Raw genomic sequence first — 12706 nt, 5'->3', positions numbered from 1 at the left:
TAGGGGCAGGGGTGAACCTTCCCCCCAAAAATGTTGTAGAATAATGACACCATCACATTAGTACTACATGTCATCACATTGGTTAATGTGATTAACTCTAAGGTGGATCTACTGAGATGCGTTAGGCTAAGCAACAAAAGTGGAAGTAGCCAAACATTTTGCGACGCGCTTAACGTGCGCCAAAATCTCCCCCCTCCCAATTTTTGATCCTAGATGAAACCCTGCTTACTACGGCTGACAGCTATATAGACAGATTGCACATGTACGTTATGTATTAATTTTAACTTCTGAGTCACAATTCATATAGAACTATGTGAATACGGTCAAATAATTACCAACTGGACCTACTGACTACCACCCCTCGTCACAATGTAGCAATTTGCTTAATAACCTTACAGGCAACTACTACCGAAGGTCATCACACACAAAAATGTGCCCTAATATGATAATAAATAATGAATAATGGTAAAAAAATATACAGTAGTGGCTATCACTCACACCTAGTACCTGATAATGAATTCTGTATCTTAGTATGAATGTGTAGTTGCGCGACACACCCAAAAATCATGTGATTGCATGGAGCTGTAGTAACAAGGATCTCAAAACGGCCTTCAGCTTTGGTAAAATGGCTCAATCTAGATCTGGAGGCTATGACTACCAGTTTGTGGATGAGCCCTCTGATAACCTCAAGTGTCTGATTTGCCTGTGTGTGGCCAGGGACCCTCAACAACATGGGGACGGGGGCTGTGGGAAAATATTCTGTACTAGCTGTATCGACCAGTATAAGATGAGAAATAACAAGTGCCCAAACTGTCGAAAAGTTATGACTACCTTCAAAGATGAAAGGAGTAAGTGGGTGAACAAAGTGTAATTATACATGCATGCATGGTGGAATGCAAACTTGTTGTAAATTTATGATTAACAATTTTGAGGTAGGCGTACATGTGTACCGAAATCCTTAACTATTTTTTTACTCCACACAGGCAATAGGGACATCCAGTCATTGAAAGTTAAATGCACCAATCGTACCGACGGTTGTCAATGGGTGGGTGAGCTACGACATGTGGACGAGCACTGCAACACCTGTGACTATGTCAAGCTGCCCTGCCCTAATCAGTGTACAACAATTTTTCACAGAGTAATTAAAGCAACGCAACTGTTTCGTAAAGATCTCCAGAAGCACCTTGATCACGAGTGTCCACGTCCTCGGTACAGCTGTCCCCACTGCCAGGAGACTGTTAAGTACCAAGGTAGAATACACACTCCTATCTGTCCTAAGATGATCATTGAGTGCTCTAATACTCCTCACTGCAAGGCAAAGTTTCCAAGAGAAACTAAACACGCCCATCTCTCCACCTGCCAGTATCAAGTGGTTGGCTGCAAATACAGTGAGTTTGGGTGCAAAAAAATGCCATTTCGAAAAAATCTTCAAGAACACGAGAACGACGACAATGCACACCTCCGTATTGCCATGAACACGGTACTGTTACTAAATACACAATGCACACTACTAAAGAAACAATGCCTGCTAAACACACAGTTGCATTGCTCTAACATGAAGGATCAGCTAGGCCTTATTAAGATATTCAAGATGCCCTCTTTTAAAGGAAAACAAACAAACAATAACGAATTTTTCAGCGATCCATTCTATACCCACCCCAGAGGATACAAAGTAGTTATCAACATTGACACAAATGGTTACGATGAGTGCAAAGGCACTCATGTCTCAGTGTGGGTTTATCTAATGAGGGGAGAATACGATGATCAACTCGAGTTCCCATTCAAAGGCACTATCAAGTTTGAGCTACTCAATCAGCTAGAGGATGAGAACCATCATTGTGAATCATACACGCATGATGGCACACTAGATTGTAGCAAGAGAGTAATCGATGGAGAGAGGTCTGATACTGCACGAGGTGTGCAAGCATTCATCCCTCACGAAGACCTAGGACACAACGCCACCAAGAACTGTCAGTACCTCCAGGATGACTGTCTAGTGTTTCGAATCTCTGTTGACGTACCATCCTACAAGCCATGGCTACAATGCACCAACTAACTGGCTAATAAACGAACACTATTAGTATATGTAAAACTCGTTATACAATATAGTATCGTGTGTGGTAACTAGAACAAAGGCTGAGTAAAAATAACGTACATCTTAAATTGTTATACTTAATTCAGAAAATGTGTTGTTTTTATTTACAGTCGACCAATAATAATTGTTGTAGCGCAAAAATTACTGTAAGTGCATGCATTGTGTGATGCTCATACTCAATGGTATATACGCATGTACATACTAAACTGAACAGTAACCCACTGGTTTACCACAACAACACCAATTAAACCACCTCAAACCCTATCACTTCCTAGAGAATAATGTACAGTGAAACCTGTCTATAGTGGTCACCCTATAAGCAGGCCACCCTCTACAATGCCAGGGTAATGGGCCCCAAAGTCTCTATAGCATATTGTGTTTGAACCTGTGTTAGCAGGCCACCTTTTTATTACAACCACTGAATCTGTTAGCCATTTAGTGGGGGCAAGGGTGAACCCTCCCCCCCAAAAATGTTGTAGAATAATGATATCATCAGGCACATTAGTACTACAAGTCATCACATTAGTTAATGTGATAAACTCTAAGGTAGATCTACTGAGATGCGTTAGGCTAAGCATGTAATCAACAAAAGTGGGAGTAGCCAAACATTTTGCGACGCGCTTAACGTGCGCCAAAATCTCCCTCCTCCCAATTTTTAATCCTAGATGAAACCCTGCTTACTACGGCTGACCGCTATAGACAGGTTCCACATGTACGTTATGTTTTCAATTTTACTAATTCATATATACATATAGAACTACGTACGTGGATACAGTCAAACAATTATCAACTGGACCTACTGACCACCCCTCGTCACAATGTGGCAATTTGCTTATTCAAACCTTACAGACCGAACGTCATCATACATAAATAAATGTTCCCTAATTATGATAAGAAATGTTACTTGGTCAAAGGATATAATGGCTATCAGGCACACCTGATAATAAATTCTGTATCTTAGTATGAATGTGTTTAGTTGCGCGACACACCCAAAAATCATGTGATTGGTGCTCTAGTAACAAGGATCTCAAAACGGCCTTCAGCTTCAGCAAAATGGCTCAATCTAGATCTGGAGGCTATGACTACCAGTTTGTGGAGGAGCCCTCTGATGACCTCAAGTGTTTGATTTGCCTGTGTGTGGCCAGGGACCCTCAACAACATGGGGACGGGGGCTGTGGGAAAATATTCTGTACTAGCTGTATCGACCAGTATAAGACAAAGAACACAGATTGCCCAAACTGTCGAAAAGTTATGACTACCTTCAAGGATGAAAGGAGTAAGTGGATGAACAAAGTGTAAATTATGTAAAACTTGCATTATAAAATGAATAGCAAACTGGTCATAAATAATTTATACAATTTTGAAAGTACGGAAGTGCATGTACGTATACTGAAATTTGTATTTCCTACAGGTAATAGGGACATCCAGTCATTGAAAGTTAAATGCACAAATCATAAGGATGGCTGTGAGTGGGTGGGTGAACTACGACATGTGGACGATCACCTCAAGACATGTGACTATGTCAAGCTGTGCTGTCCCAATATATGTGGAGGAGGCATTTTTCCAATTTTAAATATCGGAGGAACGCAATTGTTTCGTAAAGACCTCCAAAAGCACCTTGATAACGAGTGTCCACGTCGTCAGTACAGCTGTCCCCACTGCCAGGAGACTGGTGAGTACCAAGATATCACTGGAAAGCATATTAAGATCTGTCCCAAGATGATCATTGAGTGTTCCAATGCTCCTCACTGCAAGACAAAGTTTCCAAGAGAAACTAAACACACCCATCTCTCCACCTGCCAGTATCAAGAGGTGGCCTGCAAATACAGTGAGTTTGGGTGTGAAACGATACCATTTAGAAAAGATCTCCAAAATCACGAGAACGACGACAATGCACACCTCCGTATTGCCATGACAACAGTACTATCACTAAGGAAACAATGCATGCTAAACACACAGTTGCATTGTTCTAACAGGAAGGATCAGCTAGGCCTTATTACGATATTCAAGATGCTCTCTTTTAAAGAAAAACAAACAAACAATATCGAATTTTTCAGCGATCCATTTTTTGCCCACCCCAGAGGATACAAAATAGTCATCAACATTGATGCAAATGGTTACGGGAATAATAAAGGCACTCATGTCTCAGTGTGGGTTTATCTAATGAGGGGAGAATACGATGATCAACTCGAGTTCCCATTCAAAGGCACTATCAAGTTTGAGCTACTCAATCAGCTGGAGGATAAGAACCATCATTGTAAATTATTCACGCATAATGGTACACAAATTAGTAGCAAGAGAGTAATCGATCAAGAGAGGTCTAGCAATGGAAGCGGTGTGCATGCATTCATCCCTCACGGAGACCTAGGACACAACACCACCAAGAACTGTCAGTACCTCCAGGATGACTATCTAGTGTTTCGAATCTCCGTTGATGTTCCATCCTACAAGCCATGGCTACAATGCACCAACTAACTATATACTGTTATTAGTAGCTAGCTAATAACTGTAACTACTATAGTACTTATGAAACTGTGTGCATGATAACTAGAACGAAGGCGGAATATATAGTGTAGTTAACGTACATCTTTAATTGTTATTATTATAATCTAGTTAACCAACCATTTTTGTGAGCTTATATAGCGCAACAAATAACTGTTATAGAGTACATTGTGTGATGCTCATACTCAATGGTACACATGCATGTGTACTAAACTGATTAACAGTAGCCCACTGATTTATCATCTAAATACCATACCAACTCAAACCATGCATATCACATATTAATTCCTGTATAGAATGAATGACATCATTGACATGTGTATGCATGGTGAAACCTGTATATATAGTGGTCACCCTATAAGCAGGCTACCCTCTATAATACAAAATAGGCCCCATGGTAGTCTCCACAGCATGCATGTGACTGTTTTTGAACCTGTGTCAGCAGGCCATGCACTTATTTATTACAACCACTGAGTCTGTTGGCCTTACTATGGCTGACCGCTATATACACAGGTTTTACGAATCGATTCATATAGAACTACGGTCAAACAATTACCAACTGGACCTACTGACCACCACCCCTCGTCACAATGTAGCAATTTGCTTAATCAAACCAAACCTTACAGGCAACTACTACTGAACGTCATCCCACACAAAAATGTGCCCTAATTATGATAAGAAATGAAAGTTCAAAGGATAGTGGCTATAATTACATCAGACACATTCTGTATCATTAGTATGAATACATAGTTGCGCGCCACACCCAACATCATGTGATTAATTGGAGCTGTAGTAACAAGGATCTCACAATGGCTTTCAGCTTTGGTAAAATGGCTCAATCCAGCTCTGGAGGCTATGACTACCAGTTTGTGGAGGAGCCCTCTGATGACCTCAAGTGTCTGATTTGCCTGTGTGTGGCCAGGGACCCTCAACAACATGGGGACGGGGGCTGTGGGAAAATCTACTGTACTAGCTGTATCGATAAACACAAGAAGACGAATAACAAGTGCCCAAACTGTCGGAAAGTTATGACTACCTTCAAAGATGAAAGGAGTAAGTGGATGAACAAAGTGTAAAACTTACATTGTAAAATGAATAGCAAACAGGTCATAGTATAGGTACATGTACGTATACTATGTTCATAACTATTATTATTTTATTTCCCTACAGGTACTAGGGACATCCAGTCATTGAAAGTTGAATGCATCAATCTTAAGGATGGTTGTCAGTGGGTGGGTGAGCTACGATATGTGGACGAGCACCTCAAGACATGTGACTATATCAAGCTGCCCTGCCCTAACAATTGTTGGGGTGGAAAAAAAGCCAATCTTTTTGATTTGTTTGCCAGCAGTTTGAGAGGAGAAAAGGAACAATTGTTTCGTAAAGACCTCCAGAGGCATCTTGAGGACAGGTGTCCACGTCGTCAGTACAGCTGTCCCCACTGCCAGGAGATCAGTGAGCACCGAGATATCACTGGAAAGCATACTGTGATTTGTCCCAAGATGATCATTGGTTGTTCGAATACTCCTCACTGCAAGGCAAGGTTTCCACGAGAAAGTAAACACGCCCATCTCTCCACCTGCCAGCATCAAAAAGTGGCTTGCAAATACAGTGAGTTTGGGTGCAAAAAGATGCCATTTCGAAAATATCTCCAAGATCACGAGAACGACGACAATGCACACCTCCGTATTGCCATGACAACGGTGCTGACGCTAAAAAAACAATGCATGCTAAATGCACAATTACATTGTTCTAACATGACGAATCAGTCAAGTATTGCTTTTATTTTCAAGATGCCCTCTTTTAAACAGAAAAAAGAAAACAATATCGACTTTAACAGTGATCCATTCTATACCCACCCCAGAGGATATAAAATGGTCATCAGCATTGATGCGAATGGTTACGGGGATAATAAAGGCACTCATGTCTCAGTGTGGGTTTATCTAATGAGGGGAGAATACGATGATCAACTCAAGTTCCCGTTCAAAGGCACTATCAAGTTTGAGCTACTCAATCAGCTGGAGGACAAGAATCATCATTGTAAGTCATACACACATGATGGCACAGACGATGGTAGCAAGAGAGTAATCGATGGAGAGAGGTCTGATACTGCAGAAGGTGAGCCTGCATTCATTCCTCACGAAGACCTAGAACACAACGCCACCAAGAACTGTCAGTACCTCCAGGATGACTGTCTAGTGTTTCGAATCTCCGTTGATGTGCCGTCCTACAAACCATGGTTACTGTGCACCTAGCTAATAAATGCACATTATTATGAGTACTTATCAAACTCGTTACAATCATAATTATGTAATAACTAGAACAAAAGCTGAATATATAGTTAACGTACATGTATACATCTTAAATTGTTAAACATGTTGTTTGTAGACAACCAATAATTTTTGTGAGTCTAGCGCAGATAACGAGTACATTGAGTGATGCTCTTACTATCAGAGGAGGTATGGCAGGTGCGGTGCAGCTCAAGCAATTAGCCTTTGATTGAGCAATAATTATTTGCCCACGTTGTATGTTATTTGCTGAGTGTAATCAGACGCTATAATTGTTTGAGCTGCACCGGCGCCTGTTAGACCTCCTCTGCAATGCTACCCAGCTTGCAGTACATGTACTAAACTGATTAACAATAGCCCACTGATTTACCACAACAAAACCAAACCCTATAGTAACTGTGTACATGCATATGTGCTGTTCTGAAAAATTATTATAAATACCATTAACTACAAGTATGTTATGTTCTATCACCTATATATCACCTTACTTATAAACTATGTGAATACCTGAATGCCCCACTGACTCCATGCACCACCTTTTAGCATTCATGGTTATCACTAACAGAGTAAAGTGTAGAATGGAAAGTGCGTGCGAGTCGGATACTCCTATATCATGCAATCCTGGCTATACCAAAGGTAAATATTACCCCCGGGGAAAAATGCTTGGTCAAAGGATAGTACAATTGCATACCTAATATGAAGAGACCTATAACTACTATGAACTTTAGTTGCGTAACAATCATGTGATTAGTGCTATTGAAATTACTAAACACGATATCAAGATGGAGTTGAGCAGTGAGAGCAGCATCAAAAGGTTAAGCGACCTATAAGTATATCTGGACATAATTATCATGATTATCTGTTCATCTACATGTAGATCTAATGGCTATGACTACCAGTTTGTGGAGGAGGCCTCTGATGACCTCAAGTGTCTGATTTGCCTGTGTGTGGCCAGGGACCCTCAACAACATGGGGACGGGGGCTGTGGGAAAATCTACTGTAAGAGCTGTATCGACAAGTATAAGACAAAGAACAGAGATTTCCCAAACTGTCAGAGAGATATGGGAACTAAAATCTTCACACCAGCTCAGCTTATAAATGTTTGCTCAACAAGTGTACAAGTAAAAGATAATTAGACAGGAAACAACATTGCACCATTCACATTTAAGCTGGCAGAATATACTGGAAAGATTAATATTTACGAGAGTCCACGTTTCTATTCTCATAATGGAGGATATAAAATGTCCGTTGTTGTGGATGTCCATGCACGGGTTGATGAGGGCACGGGTACTCACATCTCAGTGTTTGTATACATGCATGGCAAGTGATGGGCAATTTGATGCTTTAGAGTTCCCCTTCAAAGGAACGGTTACAATAAATCAGTTGGAAAACAACAACTATCATCACAAGTCTATCAATATTAAGCAGACCCTTATAGTGAAGGCCAGGGCTTTGATTAATTCATTCCTCACGGAGACCTAGGACACAACACCATCAAGAACTGTCAGTACCTCCAGGACGATTGTCTAGTGTTTCGAATCTCTGCTAATGTACCGTCCTACAAACTACAATGTACTTAGTGACTGTGAAAAACATGTGTTCTGACAAACTATAGCAACGTGTACACGTACATTGTATATATAGTGGCTAGCAAGTAATTAATCAACTACTGTATTATAATAGCGTATATATATATATATTTTGAGGGTTTAAATGTTTGCAGTTTTTGATGATTAAGCATGTCCGTGAACAATTATACCCACGAATGTATTATCACATGCATACATATATATACTGCTTATTCAGCGAACGTTTAATCTGCTTTCACCTTTCAAACGGTCTTTCCGCAAAAGTTTATAATTATACCCTCGAAATATACCCTCGAAATATACCCGCTATACGGTATCTCCACAACCACTTTCTGTACGTTAATGTTCTTAATTTCACTTTCTGTTTGAACTGGCTTCACCATCCGCATTTGCTTATCAACCTAAAACCAAATGTTCGCCCTCAAAAAATGAATATAATTACTTGGTCACACAGTAGTATGATCATGTGATGTGCTGCACCATATGTGCATCTTGAACCATGTGCATCTTTGACAGACAATAAAAATAAGATGGACGAGATCCTCGACCTATCCGAGATCATTGACCTAGATGTATCTAGATCAGAGTCTAAATTTGGAGGCTATGACTACCAATTTGTGGAGGAGCCCTCTGATAACCTCAAGTGTCTGATTTGCCTGTGTGTGGCCAGGGACCCTCAACAACATGGGAACGGGGGCTGTGGGAAAATCTACTGTAAGAGCTGTATCGACCAGTATATGATGATAAATGACAAGTGCCCAAACTGTCGAAAAGTCATAACTACCTTCAAGGATGAAAGGAGTAAGTGGATGCACTTTATAAGGTATCTTTGTGCTGTATGACATATAAATGTTTTTGTAGAACAGAAAATTAAACCTATAAATGTTGGTCATTATTTTCATAAAACTCCTCACTCCTTTTCTAAAATGTTCAGGCAATAGGGACATCCAGTCATTGAAAGTTAAATGCACCAATCATACCAACGGCTGCCAATGGGTGGGTGAACTACGACATGTTGACGAGCACCCTAACACGTGTGTCTATGTCAAGCTGCCCTGCCCTAATGATTGTGGTGATGGCAGTGAAATAGTGCTTATTGAAGCAACACAATTCTTTCGTAAAGACCTCCAAAAGCATCTTAAAGACGAGTGTCCACGTCGTCAGTACAGCTGTCCCCACTGCCAGGAAACTGATGAGTATCGATATACCACTGGAGAGCATATTAAGATCTGTCCCAAGATGGTCATTCAGTGTTATAATACTCCTCACTGCAAGGCAACATTTCCACAAGAAACTAAAGACGCCCATCTCTCTACCTGCCAGTATCAAAAGATTGCTTGCAAATACAGTGAGTTTGGGTGCAAAAAGATACCATTTCGAAAAGATCTCCAAAAACACGAGAATGATGACAAGGTACATCTTCGTATTGCTATGACAACGGTACTGTCACTAAAGAAACAATCCATTCTATTAAATACACAATTACAATGCTCTAACATGAAGGATCAGCTAGGAGCTACTTCTATCTTCAAGATGCCCTCTTTTAAAGAGAAAAAAGAAAACAATATCGAATTTTACAGTGATCCATTCTATACCAACCCCAGAGGATATAAAATGGTCATCAACATTGATGCAAATGGTTATAAGGCTAACAAAGGCACTATTGTTTCAGTGTGGCATATCTAATGAGGGGAGAATACGATGATCAACTCGAGTTCCCATTCAAAGGCACTATCAAGTTTGAGCTACTCAATCAGCTGGAGGATAAGAACCATCATTGTAGGTCATTCATACATGATGGCACAGACGATGGTAGCGAGAGAGTAATCGATCGAGAGAGGTCTAGCGATGGAAACGGTGTGTCTTCATTTATCCGTCACGAAGACCTAGGACTCAACGCCACCAAGAACTGTCAGTACCTCCAGGATGATTGTCTAGTGTTTCAAATCTCCGTTGATGTACCATCCTACAAGCCATGGCTACAATGCTAATAAATGCACACTATTAAGTATATATCAAACTCGTTATATTATCGTGTGTGGTAACTACATGTAGAACGAAAGCTGAGTATAGTTAACGCATAAAATTATTATAATGGTTAATTTTGAGAACGTGTTGTTTTTAGACAGATGATACCTCCAGGATGACTGTCTAGTGTTTTGAATCTCCGTTGATGTACCATCATACAAGCCATGGCTACAATGCACCTAGCCTCGATTCCAGGCCGCACTGAAGATGGGCCTGGTATCGACTGTTTGCGCATGCGCTACCTATTACCCAGAAACTGGGTAATTTGGATATCATCGTATAATGCTCAGTAAACAATGACATCACAACGAACGGAAGTGGATTGAAGAAAGTAGGTATAGAAGTTCGATTCTAGCCTATCTGATAGTATTCTAATAGCTACCCTTAGCCTACTATGTTAACAAAAGACTCACAAGCCTGCAACAGTGTGGATGACGATCATCTGGACGGAGTGAAGGCTGACAATAGCCTCTATGGATATGGACAGGCCACGCCCATCTGCTACTAACCTTCGTGAAAGTCTACGTTGTAGACTCTATCAGAAAGAAATAGCTGCTGCAACCAAACGTACAGCTCTGTCTCTAGCTAGCTAGGTATATAGCTCTGTGTATGACTTTAATATTGTCTGATTACTTATTCAGGATATTTTTTCTGGTAAAATTTCTGTTTAATGGGAAACTTTACGGGGAAAATTGTCCAGTTACATTGTTCTAACATGAAGAATCAGCTAGGCCTTATTGAGATATTCAAGATGCCCTCTTTTAAAGAAAAACAAACAAACAATATCAAATTTAACAGCGATCCATTCTATACCTATCCCAGAGGATACAAAGTAGTTACAACATTGATGCAAATGGTTACGAGGAACAAGAAGGCACTCATGTCTCAGTGTTTGTTTATCTAATGAGGGGAGAATACGATGATCAACTCGAGTTCCCATTCAAAGGCACTATCAAGTTTGAGCTACTCAATCAGCTGGAGGATAAGAACCATCATTGTGAGTCATTCATACATGATGGTACACGAAATAGTAGCAAGAGAGTTATTAATGAAGAGAGGTCTAGCAATGGAAGCGGTGAGCAAGCTTTTATCTCTCACAAAGACTTAGGACACAACGCCACCAAGAACTGTCAGTACCTCCTGGATGATTGTCTAGTGTTTCGAATCTCCGTTGATGTACCATCCTACAAACCATGGTTGCAATGCACTAACTAGATACACACTATATATACTTGTACCTATATCTAGTTTGAAGGCTGAATATAGATAACATACATGTATCTTATACAGTTGATTTAGAATGTTTTATTAGTGATTTTAGTGATTGAACGAATAATTTTTGTAACCCTATAGAGTAACAAAGTTTTGTAGCTGTATAACCAATGCTATATGAACCAAACAGAACAGATTATCATCCGCATCGACTACTGTATTATTAACCCGAGGCGAGTGGGCGGCCACGGGTTATAGTAGTCGTTTGGTTTGTTTGTTTGTTTGTTTGTTTGTTTGTTTGTTTGTTTGTGACAGGTGAATCTACTCACCTGGATGCCACAGCACTGCGTTTACAGCATGGATAGCCTTCATACAACAAGTTATTAATTTTAATAGTGGCAGAATTTCATGTTAAACCTTCGTTGTCGAATAAAAACGAGCAAAAGCTAAGAAGCTTGTGACTGGGTCTGCTTACCTGGATGCTCTAGCACTGCGTTTACAGCATGGGTAGCCTCCACACAACAAGTCAGTACTTTTAATAGTGGCAGCTTTCGGTGTTAAAGCTTCGTTGTCTAATAAAAGCGAGCAAAATGTAGCTTGAACAGAACTTGCACATGCGTTACTGAAGTGATCCTGTACCAGGTCCAGAAACAATGGAACAGGGTCACTAAAGTAGAAAGCTGTATATACCAGGAACAATGGAACAGGGTCACTAAAGTAGAAAGCTTGCTTTAACTGACTGGAATCCATGCAGGACCTGGAGCCATACTTCTATGAGATTCCAGGCTTCTTTGCTGTGATCCTAATCCACAGTGCATATATTTATAGTACTACTACCTGTTCTCAAATGTTTTAGCATGCCTCCAGTCTGGTTTAGTTTTATTGCTCCTGAGTTGCTGTGCAAGTCATGCATGATGATGATAACAACATCACTATATGCACTGCATTATATCAGTCTTCTGGTTTCTTTATAATCATGTCACCAGCCGAGG

General features: G+C 40.4%; 5 protein-coding genes across 5 annotated transcripts in view; 4 read left to right on the top strand and 1 right to left on the bottom strand.

Annotated features, from left to right (window-relative positions):
- LOC135344848 (lymphocyte-specific helicase-like) overlaps nt 1-12706 on the bottom strand; it is a 36376-nt gene that overhangs the window by 14994 nt on the left and 8676 nt on the right. The window lies entirely within an intron of this gene.
- LOC135344867 (TNF receptor-associated factor 4-like) lies at nt 545-2219 on the top strand. Its single transcript, XM_064542157.1, has 2 exons — nt 545-848; nt 984-2219. Exons 1-2 carry the CDS (start codon nt 626-628, stop codon nt 2054-2056), a joined length of 1296 nt encoding a protein of 431 aa, XP_064398227.1. The 5' UTR covers nt 545-625; the 3' UTR covers nt 2057-2219.
- On the top strand, nt 3066-4773 carry LOC135344862 (TNF receptor-associated factor 5-like). Its single transcript, XM_064542150.1, has 2 exons — nt 3066-3371; nt 3507-4773. Exons 1-2 carry the CDS (start codon nt 3149-3151, stop codon nt 4568-4570), a joined length of 1287 nt encoding a protein of 428 aa, XP_064398220.1. The 5' UTR covers nt 3066-3148; the 3' UTR covers nt 4571-4773.
- On the top strand, nt 5330-7047 carry LOC135344864 (TNF receptor-associated factor 5-like). The gene is made up of 2 exons (XM_064542153.1): nt 5330-5650; nt 5768-7047. The coding sequence occupies exons 1-2, from the start codon at nt 5407-5409 to the stop codon at nt 6850-6852; spliced, it is 1329 nt and encodes a 442-aa protein (XP_064398223.1). The 5' UTR covers nt 5330-5406; the 3' UTR covers nt 6853-7047.
- On the top strand, nt 8954-10585 carry LOC135344873 (TNF receptor-associated factor 4-like). Its single transcript, XM_064542165.1, has 2 exons — nt 8954-9275; nt 9409-10585. The coding sequence occupies exons 1-2, from the start codon at nt 9005-9007 to the stop codon at nt 10158-10160; spliced, it is 1023 nt and encodes a 340-aa protein (XP_064398235.1). The 5' UTR covers nt 8954-9004; the 3' UTR covers nt 10161-10585.

This window comes from Halichondria panicea, chromosome 12, assembly GCF_963675165.1.
Source record: "Halichondria panicea chromosome 12, odHalPani1.1, whole genome shotgun sequence".
NCBI classification, from domain to species: Eukaryota; Metazoa; Porifera; class Demospongiae; order Suberitida; family Halichondriidae; genus Halichondria; species Halichondria panicea.
This window is presented reverse-complemented; position numbering and strand designations above follow the sequence as displayed.